This window comes from Diadema setosum, chromosome 3, assembly GCF_964275005.1.
Source record: "Diadema setosum chromosome 3, eeDiaSeto1, whole genome shotgun sequence".
Lineage (NCBI taxonomy): Eukaryota > Metazoa > Echinodermata > Echinoidea > Diadematoida > Diadematidae > Diadema > Diadema setosum.
This window is the reverse complement of record NC_092687.1, coordinates 22,596,944-22,611,994: the sequence shown is the minus strand read 5'-3', so window position 1 is coordinate 22,611,994 and position 15,051 is coordinate 22,596,944. Positions and strand designations below refer to the sequence as shown.

Genomic DNA, 15,051 nt, shown 5'->3' with positions numbered 1-15,051 from the left:
TTTACTGAGTATTGTGGGGGGGGGGTGGTTAACGTGAGAGACTTTGAATATCATCAACTTTCGCACCGAAGTTACATGCCCGTTTTAGTTGCGTGTACAAAGTCTTGAGAGAACTATGAAAAAAAAGCAAAGATCAATTTCTCAGCAAAATAAACGCTGCCGAAATTTCAAAGCTTCGTTTGCAAAAAAATGTCAGCAGACATTGCGGGCAGCCATTTTCATTCGAAGCCATGTCCAACTTACTTCTTTTTCTCTTCAGGATGAGACGATTACTCTGAAATACTTCAATCCTTTAAACGCTGGCTTCGATTCTTGGATGTCGCTCTCAAGTCGCTCTCTCAGACAAGATTCTCTCTTTAGAGAACAGCGCGAAATAGGATCATCAAACATGAAATTAGCCAAGCTTCTCGCTTTAGCGGAAACAGCTATTGGCAATTAAAGGCATTATTTACCATTTTTGCATATGAAACACAAACCCAGCTTTAGTACTTCAAAAATAGTTCTAAAATGTGAGATAGGGATAGAACTACCAATGTAAAAAAATTTAATCAGTTTAGGCAATGTTATGTATTGTTAAATATTATACAAAATGTGAACAATAGTTATGATAAAATTGTTTCTAGAATAAACCGTCTACAGTTATGGTTTATTGAGAAAAAAAAAAGGTATGTTGTATATTCTAGTTTTCATTGCGAAACTTTTATATGGTACGATGTTTAGTGATACATACGTATCAAAGTGTGATAACTCGAAATTTTTTTTTAATCAGTGCTCCTAATGGTAAACAATACCTTTAAAAGGCGTGGTTAACACAAGGAGGTATAAGGCTCGCTTAGTACCTCCTTGTGTTGGGATCATTGTCAGTAACCTCGCTCTTGCTATCTTGTTGAAGAGACATAGGGACAATTCTCATGTCATGATTAGTAATATCTTTTTCGTTTGATTTATGCTTGATTTTAATTATTCAAGCTACATTTAGAGCATAACCACTTCAGAATGAATACGGGTATGAATAAAAAAAAAAGTGCAATCAGCCAGAGGAATAGTTCTAACATTAATTACCATGTACTGATGTTAGCTGTGAGAGGTGTGTCTAGGTATATTGCTGCTAGTTCTTATAACGTTGTTGATTCTGCTCCTTTACTGTCTTGCTATCGATGATGATGCAGCTATACAGGTTGAGAAAAATGTATATACTTAGAAAACTGTAATTTATTTTAAAAACGGGCCATAAACGAGAGATTGTCTTCCATATTTTGAAAAAAAAAGTGTTTATTCCAAATTACTTTGCATCATCCTTGTGTGGTTTATCTTAGTGTCGATAAGCAACAGATTTTTTTTTAAGAAAGGGCAATCTGGACTTGTTCCAAAGGTATAATGCTAATGTGATGTATGAATAAAACAATTGGGATTTGGATTTTAATTGGGTATCACTTCGGTCTTTGCAGATCCAGATAACATCATTAATAAAATAAATCATGCCACACATATCAGCTTATCAACGCTTGATGCCAGCCAGGTCAGGCAAGCCTTTGAAGCAAAAGCTCACACATGAGAACAAAGGCCTATTGAAAGCTGCCTTTCTTTGAAAACAATTTGCTCTATCCAGTGCGTATGTGATGCCTGCAAAATCAGAAAAGATTTTAGTGAATAAGCTCACATAAAAAGACAGCAGCTTTTTTGAAAGCTCCCATTCTTTGGGAATTCAAATTCATGACAGTTGCAATAATAATGAAGATAATAACAATAATAACAATAATAATAATAATAATAATAATAATAATAATAATAATAATAACTCTCTCACTGTCTTATTTTGAAAAGGTGCATGAGTAGATCACTGTTGGCGTTACCTATATTGAAAGCAAAACTTCATTATGACAGTAATGAACATTCCTGTAAAATCGCATGCATTGTATTTCCCATTGAATGTGAAAATGGAATTTGAATGCAATCATTGATGATGAAAGTTCAGTGCATTAACATCACAATTAAATGTTCCTCCTAAAGGACTCAGTCACTGTATGGGCGAACGTGTAAAATGACTGTGAGACTGTGTGTTGTGTACGTGTTGTTATCGTGTGGGTGTTCCTTATGTGCGTGTGTGTGTGTGTGTTAGTAAGTGTGTTCCTTGCGCGAGCGTGTGTGTGTGTGTGAGTGTTTAGTTGATTGTTTGGGGGTTGTTTTGATTTTAGGGGGTTTGAAAGAATTTTTAAACGAAATTCTATTAGCAATTTGTTGCATACTTCTCATCAAACCATGATGTAATAATGTTATTTTTCAGAGTAGTGCTGAGGAGTAGCTGGTTTCAGATGATAAAGTGTCGATCAAAATATGAATCTGTAGCCAATGGTGGAAGAGTCAACATGTAAATTGTTATTAAAGCCGATGTTACAATTCATCGTTTGTTTTTTCCTTTAAGTGAGAAACTTTGAATTCCGTGATGTTTTCAATGTCTTGCTCGAGTTCAATACTTTTCGCAATTTTTACCTGTTTAATCAAGCACATCGAAGTCGTGAAATTACTTTTCATTTAAGGAAAATTGGTACATCCGACAGTTATTGGCATAATCACGTTGCGATCGTAGATTAGATATTGTCAGATGTTTACCGAGTGAGCCGACATTGATATCAAGATGATGGCTACACTGTGGACAGTACAGACACAGTCAGATTCATAGTGAGATTTAAGCAATAAAACAGATATCATGCGATCACCCGAGAAACTTGTTAATGAATTTTCGGCGTTTATTTCAAAGATTTTCAAGATGGAGAAATAGATCTGAAAAAAAAAACAGGAAAAAGGGAAAAAAAAGAAAATACTGTAGTTGTGAACGTCTTTCTTGCTAGGCCATATGTGAAATCTCGACAGACAACACGAGTCAAAAACTTTTTTTTTCTTTGTCATGGTATTTCTGGTTGTTACTTTACCCACTACCAGGTATCGTTTGTAACATTACCATGGTATTATAGGGAGGTGACCACCTCCCTGTTGGTAAAAATATAAGACCATGATAAGCTCCCCTATGCCAGTGGTCTACCTCTATCCTAACAATTATTGTTGTCCTCGTCAAATGAGATTTCGCACATGAAGGGCATAGCCAGCCGCCTGTTGTCACACTCAATGTCGTTCCACTCCTGGAGAGCATCGCTTTCGCTGTCTTTGCGCCACATGATCGCACAATCCTCGATACCTGCGTAGTCGTTGGGCTCCCCTTCCATCCACTTGGTGTAAATGGAGGAAGACCCGTCGGACCAGAGCCAGGGACCGTTCCTAGTCCTCTGTCGCAGTCCCAGCCAGAATCCATTGAAGACATGCCCAGGCTGTAAGACGGAGGTGAATAGACACTAACTGAATGAGCACTTTTAGCTTGCCCTTTATACACATGGGCAATGTACAGGTAGCACAATAAAACTGAGCTGCAATCTGTTAGAACATTCAGTAAAAATCATTCGTAACATGTGCTGATACATCATCATCCACTGTGGGTAAGCCAAACTATAATAATATAGGTTTTCCTGTCCATTTTCGCTTTTTTAAAAATCAATTTCAAAGTTGTTTTTTTTTTTAATTCAAATTCGTCCCGAGAAGCACACAACATGCAAATCCTAACTTCAATTTCGTTAATTGACTTTAGCTTATTTGTTTTCGTCAACCATTTTCAAAGACATCGCTTTTGAAATCGTCAATTGTCATTGAAATTCGTCCCCGCGGCCCATCGACTGGGGAATGTACATGATGTAAGCATCAATTTCGTCTATGTTTGCACTATTTCATGAACTTTTCAAGCAAATTAGTCAGACAGTATTGGTGGTACAATCATGTTCAGACGTACTTTACACGATGTCCTGCATGGCAGGAGATTGAACGATAAACGGTAGTTAGAGAACATAAAAAAGTAAAGACAATCTTTAATTATGCACAATCTACAAAAAATTATATTTAAATTCGTCAGTCACACTCGCTGCACACAATATAACAGCAAAAGAAATTTTGTCTTTTAGCGATCATTTTCTTTAGATTTTCCTTCAAATTTATCTCATATCTTTTCTGTTGTGATTTCTTGGTAACTTCATATTTCCTGCAACCGTTCACTTTTTCCACATTATGAAGTAACATATACACACACGTTTACCCCCACCCCACCCCAAAACACAGACACAAATAAGGACACACACACGCACACAAACACATCCAAATCAGAATGCACAAGGAGACAAACATAATAACCTGTCACACAAACGAAACGGTGATCCACGATTTCCAGACACATAGCAATGATTAAAGACAAGTTTGCATTGTGCAGAGTTTAAGCCCTTTTTAGGGTTAAAAACAAGCATGAAAATAAAAAAGGAACAGACATTTTGTTTTGTTTTTCCCGTTAAAAAAAAATATCATAATTGTTGTTTTCGTTTGTATGACAGTATATAATCATGTTTGTTTCCGTGTGTACTCTGATTATAGTGTGTTTGCCTATGTACATGCGTGTGTGTGTCTGTGTGTATGTGGGTTTTTGTTTTGTTTATTGGGATGGTGGATTACATGTGTGCGTATGTTACTCATAATTGTGGAAAAAGTGGACGGTGCTGAAAAATGAAATAACCAAGAAATCACAGTAGAAAAGATACAAGATGAATTTGAATGAAAATTTGGCAAAAATGATCGCTCAAAGATGAAATTGCTTTTGCTGTTATGTGTGCAGCGAGTGTGACTGACGAATTTGAATAATTGTAAATGACGAAAATGTGTGGCAAATTACTAAATTGAAAAGACTCTATTCGAAAATGATCTACATAAGATGAATTTGAAACTGATAGGATTGGCAAATTCCAGATTTTTCGGGACGAAATTAACTACAAATCTATCAAATTGAATGAAAAAAGTTTGAAAATGAAAGGGAAAACCTATACTTCGAAAATAGATGATTTTAAGTGTTTTGTGTCAAACCCTTCAGCTGTTACTCTGTTCAGTATTTACTATGTAGTGCTCAGCTACAAAGTCCATTCAAAACAACATATCTTGTCTTGATATATTACAGTCCTTGCAGATTGGATTCAGAAAGTCTCGTTATAATTATGTCTTTAGAAGTGTGCAAAGGGCTGCTCATGAAATAATTTTTGGACAGAATTAATCAGCTTTGAAGAAGGATCCTTTTATTTTACAATATATACTTCTTATTCGCAGACACCAGAGAAATGCTGACCTGAGCAACTTCCCTTTGACTTCGTTTAAGGTCTTGTTAAATATTGTTTTGTAATCATTATTATAATCATTTATATAGTGGGACAATACATCAAATGTGGACAGATAAGTGACTATAGGTAATTTAAGAGTTGCTATCTTAACTCACTCGGCGGAGTGGTCAAGAAAGGGCTTGCCAGGTTATTTCAAGTAATACATGTAATATACGAAAAATGTAACTTTGCAATTTGACAATCAGACTTGCGGGACAATTCAGACCCGCATCCCCGAGTCGAGGCCAAGCTTTGCCTCCGGAGAGTCGAGACACTCATCTTTATTTACCTGCCAGTCAGGCGGAGTGAAGGTCAGGGATTCATGATACATCTGATACACGAACGTGTTTTCATCTTCGCTCGAGATCGACACCAAGTGTGACACCCCACCAGCCGCACTACCATGCTGCTGACACTGCTCCTCCCCCTCGCTCCACAGCAGCCGGTCACAGAAGTAATGGTAGCAATGACCCTGGAACTCAGTCCAAGAAGGTGGACAGGAACGTCTGTTCACTGGGACAGTTCCGTGAGCTAAGCCGAAGTAGAGGGCAAGGAAGAGGGCTGCCCATCCAATGACCTTCATCTGCGATGGTAACGAGAATAGTAATGGTTTTCCAAACTGCTTGTCCGGATATCAAGAAGCCAAAGGAGTGAAGTATGAACAAACAAACAAACAAACAAAAGTTCAGTCGGATCTCTCCAAACTCACACCAGGAATTCAGATGCTGAGTTTCGATTCACTCTACGTGGTCACCAAAGCTGTTAAGTAAGCAATTCAATGCAGGTATAGAGGCCAACTTAATTCATCCTATTAAAATGCAACTCCACGCTTTTTTCAAGTTGACCAAAATGAAAAGGGGAGAAAATCAGTCCAACAAAATCATAAAGGATTCATGAGAAGGGGACGAAAAATAAAGAACGTTTTGAAGCTCAACCATAAATCACAATCTAACCACTAATTTCGTCGCGAACACGCATTTGATGATATCATTTCTTAACAGCTCTCCCAGCCGTCCGAATACAATATAGAAAAAAGAAACATTGTGAATGATAGTATTGTGCTGTTATCAACAAATAGAATCATCCCCGTATGTAAAAGTCACGATTCTCGGGTTATTACACATTCTCCGCCCAAAAGGAACATTGTCTGGTTCTATCATGATTATTATGTATACAAGGCTGGACATTATTTGCGGTTGCCAAGGGCCACCAAAGATATTGTTGGGCCACCACTTTATAAGAAATTATATATTTTTGTGGACCGATATTGGACCACCTAAAATCGTTTTTACTCGAGGCCCTGGTAACTGCATGCATTTAAGTTAGCCCTAGCGTCTTGGGCTGCAGATTGAATCTGAAGTCTTCACGACCGATCTCAATTTATTTTTACGACCACATTCGGCCAAATCATTTTCTCTGCCAAATTTGACTGCTGAATTTGATCTCTATTCGATTACGTAGGTAGATAGGCCCTACTCTGAATATAATAATTTTTGAATATGCATATGTATCATAGAAAATATGCTTATTCTTCAGTTCGATTAATATTGAATTCGTAAGACTTTGCAAACTTGGTCACAATAAACTTACAGTCACTTGTCTTACCTCTCCTCTTCAAGGTGAGACGGTTTCTCTAAAATTCTTCAATCCTTTAAATGCTGGCTTTGATTTTTGGCTGTTAGGCTGTCTTGATGTCGCTCTCAGGTCGCTCTCTCAGACAAGATTCTCTCGAAAAACAACAGCGTGAGGTTAAATAAGAGTTCTTCGTTTTAGCGGAAGCAGCTATTGGCTAAAAGGTGTGGTTAACAGCAAAATGTCCTGGTAGCTAGATCATCGATGAAGAACGAAGGTCATCTTCAGTAATCTAACTCTGATATCTGATACAGGGATGCAATTCTTGTGTCTTCATAATTGTATTTACTTTGATTTGATTTATGCTGGAAACGCCCCTATTCACGGTCAAGCTAGATACGGCATAACCACTTCAGAAACAGTACAGGTAAACAAAAATAAAAAATACGTTTCGTTTTCACGCCTCGTGGCCATGATGGTAAAAGCGGTCAGAGGTGAATCTCAACAGCAATCCTTTTGTTTATTACCGTGTTCGGTGCGAGGAGTTTGTCTGAGTACAATGTTCCTAGTTCTGCTAGTTCTGCTCATATATTGTCTTGCTGTCGCTGATGGTTGCTATATAGGACTCCTAATACTGGACACACTTCTAAGCTGTGTTACATACTTATATTGCTCATAAACTTGTACTTTACACGCCGGCACATTATAGGTTTGTGTCTTGATTCGTTCCCTACGGAATTCTAGAATCCGACAGAGGTTTCACATGACTCGCAAGTTCTTATGAAGACATGGGTAAAAATTTGAAAGGGGTGCCACACGAGTCAGGCAGCCAATGAGCTCTGCACAAGGTGAATAAGGCCTATGAGTCCGACAATAGGTATTAAATTTAACATGGCCCACAAGTCCGACACTGGGCAAAAACGACCCACGAGACCGACATTACATCACAGGGCTTAAAGGCTTTATTTACCATTTGAAGAATTTGTTCGCAAAATCAGATAACCATATTAGCCAAATGGATATATTTGCGATTAAAGGTCAAGAAAAATAAAGGGAATAATAAGAAAATTTTTGCTTCTTTTGACCATAACTTCAAAAAAGTACCTTTATATAATATTATGTAGTGACCAATGGATTATCATTTAAAAGGTACTTATTTTGTACTTTATGACAGAGACAGTACGTCAAAATCTTCAAAAATGGACTTACCGGTTTTTGCGAACAAACTCTTCATTTGCAGATGAAACAAAAACCCAGCTTTGCTGCTTCAAAATAGTTCTAAAGTTAGGGATAGAAACAAATGATGTAAAAATGTTAATCATTATAACCAATGTTAAGTATTGTTAAATATACAAAATGTGAACAATAGTAAAAGAAAAAATAAAATTGTTTCTAGAATAAACCGTCTACAGTTACGGTTTATTGAGAAAAATAGTGATATCTCCTTATATTTTAGGCTTTACTGCGATTTTTTTTACCTGTCGGATGTTTTATGATACAACTGACCTAAATAAATGCATCAAATGTTATAACACAAACATTTTTTCTTCAATCACTGCTCCCAATGGTAAACAGTACCTTTGATGTGTCGGTCTCGTGGGCCTATGACTACTGCCGGACTCGTTGGCCTTGTTACCTCGTGTCAAGCTCATTGGCTGTTTGACTAGTGGACCTTTTTTCAATGTTGAGCTCATTGGCCGTATGACTCGTGGGTATCGGGCTCATGGGATGACCCCGGGAAAGGTGGCTAGAAGAGAAATGAGAGAAGGGCGTACGATCGCAGCTCCGCATGGCAGCACCAACACTAGATCAAAGACTTATCCAACGAGTCGGCTTAATGCACTGAAACAATGCTCTACGAGAATGCAATTACCCAGTGTAACGGAATTGAATTGTACGGATTGTTACCAGGATGGAAATATTAAGTATGGCCATGAGCAACTAAAGGTTGCTTGTAATATTGATTGGTTGTCTCCAAAAATTAACATTGGAAGTACAATATTCCTCGCCACGTTTTATTTGACTGTAATGCATATAGTGTCAAATAAGACAAAAGGAACAATAAAGTAAAGACTTGTCAAAGTCTCGCGCTTTCATCAAATAGTGATAACAGCAGCAACCACTAACGCAAATTAGAATAGCTGATGACCTCGTCATGTCTGTATGTCTGATATGGTTTCAACTGATTCTGTTTTGTCACACATGTTTATTTTATGCACGCTATGAACAGTTCTACATTTCCACTGATTTCATAGGGGTGATGTATTAAGCTGTTGAAGGAGATCGTAATTCAAACACATCAACCTTTCTCAAGCTGTACCCTATATGTTTCCTTATATGTCACAAGTTTCAGCCGTTTAGGCATTGTTCTCATACGATACAAAATAATATTGTATACCTGTGATCACAGGATTTGTATTTTGATTTATGTACAGTTTGTATTTGTAACGGTGATGCATAATCAAATCAAATCAAATCAAATGAGGCGATGATATCACGGTCTCATTAGACTCCTATTCACATTACTGTAATCAGGCCTACAGTATATCCTGTGTATCAAACTGTTCTAGAGTTTCAGAAACTCAAGCAAGGATGACAATTGTCAGGTGAGAGTAAGAGTCATAAATAATCATCAGTTTAACTTCTTTCGAAGCACTACATGATATCCATATCAAGCGAAGAGACACTCAAGTTATATCGTATTCCTTCGTTCTCCTGGCTGTAGGTGTAACCTAACTTTGCAACTAACAATTGCGGGCAATTGCTGTTGTAGTATAACGGCATGATGCTGTTATATTCTAGCTGGAGACCCTTCGCACGCAATCTTTGCTCAATTGAAAAGCAGCAATTGAATTTGTGTGGATCACAAGGATCATCCTTCAATTTGCCTTAACTCACCTAGAAAACAAAAGCAAGGAATGTGTTATTTGATCCAAGTGCGTGTCAACATGGGAAGATGAGAAAGAGATTACATTACCTACCGTGCTTATAAGTTATACTAACTTGCTGTAACGAGCGTGCATACTTAACCTTCTTGAGAACCTTTCGAAAGATAAGATTCATATACTGAGGAGAATAGTGTATAGGTCACAAAGTATTCCATAGAAGTTCTGGAGTTGTTTGTCGAATACAGTGGGTGACACGTCTTTACGTACAGTATGTAAGTATTAATGTCACGCACTTTCTTGTTCATTCTCATATCTTCTTCGATTTGTGCCAAATGTTTTGAGCTAAGATTTTTATCTAGATCTCTTGCAGTGACTCTGCTACATACACATTGATTCAAGGACGACTAATATATAAGGACTTGTCATTTTACATTCTGAAGTGCCTTTAATGAAGAATAAAATTAATCATACAGATTAACTCTTCTCAAATAAATTCAGACATGCAGAGTCATTTTGTGTGATATTGAATTTGTACATTTTGCATGATACAGTGGTATCAACAATGACCAAGAAAAAATACAATATACGTCAAGGCGATCTGTCACTGTCTGTCATGGTACAAATCAGTTTAATCACTGGAATTGTCCTTTGTCTCTGTCATAGCATGGACATATGGACCTGTCATGTTTGTAGCAGGTCCATGGGGTTTGTATGTTGTCATGCACCAACAGAACACCCGTCAGCACCGACATAACATCTGTCATACACCGACAAAACATTCTTGGATCAGCACCGAATGACTGCAACTGCTCACGCCATGTTTGCCAACTCCAACTCTCATGTCCCGAATGGACACTTTTATTCCACCCCACCCTGGTTTCACCAAGGCACATCACGGTTCTCCGTCACACCTCCCCCCAACAAGAGGAAAGTTATGAATGTAACTTTTCGACTATAAACACCTTCGTTGCACGGCTTACTTCACTGTTCTTGCGTACTATTCAGCTTACACGATTACAAACTCAAATAGTTTGGTGTTGTTTTCTTACAACATCACCTAGCCTACTACACTTGTAATTACTGATTTTGAGCCTTATCAGAATCAGTTAACTCCGGCATCAATTGTCCCCTTTTGGAACAATACACATGTATATGAAAACTTGACAAGCCCCCTACAAAACATGTAAATACACAAATCAACAGTCTACAGTAATACACATGTGAAACTGTTTTCAACGGGTGCACATACGAGTGCACAATAATCTGGAAAGATTACACCAAATGTAATCAATCATTTCTCCAGTAGTATCAATATTTTGACTGAGACTGTGCTTTCTGGTAGTCTCGACTGTAATTATATCCTCACATATTTGACCAATAAACTTCAGGCATAATATTTTTTTTTTTTGGTAACACATACACTTCATCTTTAAATGTGGAAACCAAACATACACTTTCTTCCTGAAATTGTTCTGACTGTTGCAAAGATAATATGTCTGTTTCTCCAACACAAACTTTCATTGGAGTTTCACTGAATGTGGTAACAGCACGCATCTCTTGATTATAACAAAATCATATTTAAACACGTCAACACATGTGTACATCTACTCAATGTACTTGCTAATACATCTTATACTTATGTCAACTCTGCGTCATAAGTTAGCCAAAACAACAACAAAATTTGAACCATCGGACATTTCTTTTTGTCCCTTCACACATAATGTACTGTCACGCGATAAGATGTTGCAATATATGTGCAAACTCTGGAAAATATCGAGATCATATTCGACACACATTGTGACTATATGTCACTCTGTAACGAAATACATATACAGGTTATTAATTTACAAAAGTGACATTATAACATCTTGGCTTCTTTATGCCTCACTGTCACTCAACACTTTTTCATTTATACAAAACAATACAAATTCTTGTGTTTTAACACAAATCGGTTGACATAAAACTCATAATTTGATCAACAGTTTTCCTGTGACTGGCCGATTGTGTTTTGCTATACTGTTTTTGCATTTGCTAGCATTAACTCTGAAACGTATCGGTATACATAACAATATGAATCCTTTGACTCTTTGGTACATTGAATGAAATCACAATACATGTAGAAGTGTGCAACTGAAGCACAACTTTCACTGTAATCTTACACACCACAGATATTGTATCCTGGCGCTTCCTGTAATGTTGGGTTTTCAAAATATCATATAATGCCTGGCGTGTAACACATCATCAAATTTTCAAATGATTCCTTCTTGTGAAGACAGAATAATGTACTAGTACTTTCTCATACTTCCTATAGCATCAATCACATACATGTATACTGTTTTCGCTTAAAACAAACATGATTAACATAAATACAATTTCTTCCTTCACAGGTCCTTGGGAAAGGAAGAAAACAGAACGAAAATACATAAACACATGTATACTTTGTCATATACAAAAAAAAATCAACATCAGTTTCTTGTCTGTTTTGAGTCCTGTTTGAAATGTTCAGCTTGATGTAGGTTTCACTGTAGATTTGATATAATTATCGTTCGGCAACATTATCAGCGCGCGCACAGTTTCAAACTCGCGACAGAGCGTCTGCTAATTTGTTGTCCTTTCCTGCTATGTGCACAATTCTCAGTGGGTACGGTTGGAGAATCAAACTCCAACGGAAGAGACGCTGATTCTTGTGCTTGAAGCGTTCTAAGAATGTCAATGGGTTATGGTCAGTGTACACCACGATGTCTCTTCCACCGTCCAAATACGCTTCGAAATGTTGCACGGCTAGAACGACACTGAGGCATTCCTTCTCCACAGTTGAATACTTTTGCTGATGGCGATTCAGTTTTTTGGAGAAGAAACACACGGGTTTGCTGTGTCCGTTGTCGTCGTCCTGAAGTAGCACGGCTCCTACTCCTCGGTCACTAGCATCCGTAGCTAGCTGGAAGCTCCTCTCGAAGTTTGGTGCGATGAGCACGGGATCATTCATGAGGACGGCCTTCAGCTTCTGGAACGCATCCTGGCAGCTCGCCGACCACTGGAACGTTGTACCCTTTTTCAACAGGTCCGTCAAGGGCACCACCAGGTGACTGAAGTTGGGGACGAATCTCCGGTAGAATCCGCACATTCCCAAAAAGCGCTGAAGCTCCCGTTTCGATGACGGCACAGGGAAGTCCACGATGGCTCGGACCTTAGCATCTCGTGGTGCGACGCTACCTCGGCCTACCTTGTGACCTAGGTAAGTCACACAAGCTTTCCCGAACTCGCATTTGGCCAGATTCACCACGAGTCCTGCATGTGACAACCTCTGGAACAGCTCTCGAAGATGAGCAACATGCTCCTCCCACGTATTGCTGAAAACCAACACATCGTCTATATAGACAACACAGTTATCATGACCAGCAATAACTCGATTCATCATCCGTTGAAAAGTTGCGGGGGAATTTTTCATCCCGAAGGGCATGACACGACACTGGTATAACCCGGAGGGTGTGACAAACGCCGAGATCTCTCTTGCATCTTTGTCTAATGGCACCTGCCAATACCCTTTCATCAAATCCAATTTGCTGACATACTCGGCACTTCCTACCCGATCAATACATTCCTCAATCAAAGGAAGCGGAAACGAATCAGTCTTGGTTATGGTATTGACCTTCCTGTAATCGATACAAAACCTGGACGTTCCGTCTGCCTTTGGGACTAGCACTACTGGGGAACTCCAGTTTGAGTTACTAGGCTCTATGATTCCATTTGCAAGCATGAAATCTACCTCCCTATCCACCTGTTCTCTCTTAGCAGGATGAATCCGATATGGATGCTGCTTTATGGGAGCATTTTCACCAACATCTACTGTATGAACAGTGTCTTTTGCACAGCCCAATTTATCACTGCAAACCTCCGGAAATTCCTGGAAGATGTCGACAACATCTTGCCTCTCCGAATCAGACAAATGATTGAGCAGTAACTCTGGATTTTCTAGTGCCTTTGAGTTCTCTACTCGCGGAATCATTCCCGACTTGAAACTCACACTCTGAGAATCTGGAGCATCAGATTCAAACTCTTCTGCACTTTTCTCAGCACTGTGTAGGACACTCTCACTCACAACTGCACCTACATCTTCTACACGTTCATGGTATTTCTTCAACATATTCACGTGACAAACTCTCTTGGTTTTTCTACGATCAGGCATGCTCACCACATAAGTCTCCTTCCCAAGCTTCCTCTCTACTACATAGGGACCACTGAATTTAGCCTTCAATGCATCTCCTGGCAATGGAAGTAGAACCAAGACTTTGTCTCCAACCTCAAACACACGACTCTTTGCCTTTCGGTCAAAGATTTCCTTCATTGTCTGTTGCGAAGACTTCAAGTGTTCTCTCGCCACTTCATTCGCTCTCACAAGACGCTCTCTGAACATGGAAATGTAGTCTAAGGCATTGGAATCCTTGTCTTCCTCATCAGACAACAGCTGCTCTTTCACAACTTTCAGGGGCCCTCTTGGCTCATGCCCAAACACCAACTCAAAGGGAGAGAATCCAGTGGATTCATTAGGCACTTCACGAGCAGCGAAGAGAAGAAAAGGGATCCCTTTATCCCAGTCCCTGGGATTATCCTGACAGTAGACCTTCAACATCGTCTTTAGCGTCTGATGGTACCTTTCTAAGGCCCCCTGTGATTGCGGGTGATATGCAGACGACTTGATCTGTTGAATACCAAGCTGGTACATCAACTCCTGAAAGACACGAGACATGAAATTGCTACCTTGATCCGACTGAATTTCTTTTGGTAGCCCGTACCTAGTAAAGAAAGTCAACAAGGCATCCAGAACTGACTTAGCAGTTATGCTCCTCAACGGAAATGCTTCTGCGTATCTCGTGGAAACATCCATCATAGTCAATAAATACTGACATCCTGACTTGGACTTCGGCAATGGACCAACGCAATCTACCATCACACGGCTAAATGGCTCCTCAAAAGCCGGAATAGGAATCAACGGCGCAGGTCTAATGGCATGTTGTGGTTTTCCTACCACTTGACATTTATGACACGTTCGACAAAATTCAGACACATCCTTTCTCATCTTGGGCCAGAAGAAATAAGTTCTGATTCTACACAAAGTCTTCTTGACACCCATGTGTCCGGCCATTGGAATTTCATGTGCAAGACGTAGAATTTCCTTTCGATACGGCGGAGGAACAACTATCTGGTCGACAACCGTCCAGTCCTCATCTGCGGGACGATCTGGAGGACGCCATTTCCTCATCAAAACACCAGACTTTACATAGAAACATTCTGGCACTCCCTTCGCCTCATCTACAGTCAATGCACCCTCTCTCAACTTCAACAACTCCTCATCTTCC

General features: G+C 39.0%; 1 protein-coding gene across 1 annotated transcript; it reads right to left on the bottom strand.

Moving 5' to 3' along the window:
• Positions 1 to 2,880: 2,880 nt before the first annotated feature.
• On the bottom strand, positions 2,881 to 7,027 carry LOC140226273 (echinoidin-like). The gene is made up of 3 exons (XM_072306770.1): positions 6,840 to 7,027; positions 5,524 to 5,817; positions 2,881 to 3,323 (listed from the first exon to the last, which is right to left on the bottom strand). Exons 2-3 carry the CDS (start codon positions 5,815 to 5,817, stop codon positions 3,048 to 3,050), a joined length of 570 nt encoding a protein of 189 aa, XP_072162871.1. The 5' UTR covers positions 6,840 to 7,027; the 3' UTR covers positions 2,881 to 3,047.
• Positions 7,028 to 15,051: the final 8,024 nt, after the last annotated feature.